Source organism: Nansenia antarctica (assembly GCF_963989245.1).
Source record: "Nansenia antarctica genome assembly, chromosome: 10".
Taxonomy (NCBI): domain Eukaryota; kingdom Metazoa; phylum Chordata; class Actinopteri; order Argentiniformes; family Microstomatidae; genus Nansenia; species Nansenia antarctica.
Window position 1 is genome coordinate 5409320 of NC_137680.1, and position 1943 is coordinate 5411262.

Sequence of the window (1943 nt, forward strand, 5' to 3'; positions counted from 1 at the left end):
GCATTGTGTTAGCCTATTTCGTGTTACAACCAAGAAACAACGCTTGTGAATCTTGTAGTGTGTGAACGAGATGTTTCTCCAAGTTTGTGTTGTTCTTTTTTACAGCAGACCAGCGTTGGTGTGTATGTTGGTGTGTAAGAGTAGGTGTGTGTGTAAAGGGTGAAGGCCGGGTGGTGGTGTGTGAGGTGTGTGTGAGAGAGGCCCAGTCATGGTGAAGCTGGAGCTGAGTCAGGTGGTGATGCGGCGGATGAGAGAGGACGACATCGATATGGTCAAAGCCCTAATTAAGGTACAGTGTGTGTTTATTCTGTAAACTTAACATGTGTACTATACACCCAAACACACACATACGACATGCACACACACACATACCAATCCTCTCTTTCTCCCTCTCTCTCTCTCTCTCTCTCTCTCTCTCTCTCTCTCTTTCTCTCTCTCTCTCTTTCTCTCTCTCTCTCTCTCTCTCTCTCTCTCTCTTTCTCTCCCTCTCTCTCTGTCTCTCTCTCTTTCTCCCTCTCTCTCTCTCTCTTTCTCCTTCTCTCTCTCTCTCTCTCTCTCTCTCTCTCTCTCTCTCTCTCTGTAGGAGGGCGGCCAGGGCACGGAGAACCGTCTCATCCTGCACATCCTCACTCGTCCTCTCTGCCTCCTCCTCCTGGCCACCGTCTCCTCCGTCCTCCGCTGCGTCCTCCATTTCATCCTGGCCCTCTCCGTCCCCGTCTTCCTGCTCATCATCTACCTCAAGCTCACCATGCCCCGCTCCGCTGGGACCCTGGGCACCAGCCGGCCCTACTGGGACTACGTGGGCAGCAGCTACAGAGGGCAGGAGGACCAGACCCTCCCCAACCCTTACAGCAGGATCAGCGGGAAACACCAGGAGGAAAAGAAGGTTGGTTTACGTTTGGTTAGACGTTGACTTGCTGTTTCTATATGTTACGGTACATGTGGGAATACGGTACATGTGGGAAAACTAGGGTTAGGGTTAGGTGCTAGGGTGCTACGGTTAGGGTTAGGGTTAGGGGTAGGGTTAGGGTTAGGATTAGGGTTAGGGTTAGACATGCCAGCATGTACCAAGTCAACGTAGCACCTAACCCTAACCCTAGTTTTCCCACATGTACCGTATTCCCACATGTACCGTAACATATACATATTCAATGACTGTCTAGTTCTTGTACTGTCTTTAGCTTCCTTTCTGTTGTTGAAGCCTCATGTCCCCTCTCTTTGACTTTGAAGGCCAAACGCAAGAACAGCCCCAAGGAGAAGGAGGAGAAGGAGGAGAAGGTAGACGTGGAGCGGGAGAAGGCGGCGGGGCAGGTGTGGGTGGCGGACTGCGAAGGGGAGATCGTGGGCTGCGTGTTCAAGGAGGGGGACAGGAGGACAGGGATCAGGAGGATCTGCAGGGTGGTGGTGGGCTGCTGGTACCGCAAGGAGGGCCTGGGGAGGCTGATGGTCCAGAGTCTGGGGCAGAGGGAGAGGGAGGCCGGGGCGCGGAGGATCTACGTCCACGTCCCCTACCCCTCCAAAACGGGAGAGGCCTTCTTCAGGAAGCTGGGCTACCGCATGCAAGGAGAGAGTGGTACATATGAGGAGGAGGAAGAGGAGGAGGAGGAAGAGCTGGAGAAGCCGGAGAGGGCGTTTCTGGGGTTCCATGTGACCAAGGTGTTTTTGAAAAACCTGAAGTGATGGAGGAGACGAGATACACACACACACAGCGAAGGGAATGTGACGGAGAACAAGGGTGGATGTTTAAAAAAGGCAGAACGGAGCCCATGAAAGACTAAAAGAAGAGGAAAGATGAGGATAAGGTGTGAGGAGAGATAAGACAAAAGGTTTACTGTATTTCTTTAAGGGGGAATCTGGGATTCAAATAACAACAAAAGTGGTCTTCCTGTTACTTTTTTAAGTTAACAACTGAGAAATGGAGCTGGGGAAATGTAACCTAACCA

General features: G+C 51.7%; 1 protein-coding gene across 1 annotated transcript; it reads left to right on the top strand.

The window, feature by feature from the left end:
- Nucleotides 1-208: 208 nt before the first annotated feature.
- On the top strand, nt 209-1680 carry nat14 (N-acetyltransferase 14 (GCN5-related, putative); the record flags this gene model as incomplete). The annotated part of the gene is made up of 3 exons (XM_080540230.1): nt 209-289; nt 584-901; nt 1231-1680. The coding sequence occupies 3 exons, from the start codon at nt 209-211 to the stop codon at nt 1678-1680; spliced, it is 849 nt and encodes a 282-aa protein (XP_080396356.1).
- Between the last annotated feature and the right edge of the window lie 263 nt (nt 1681-1943).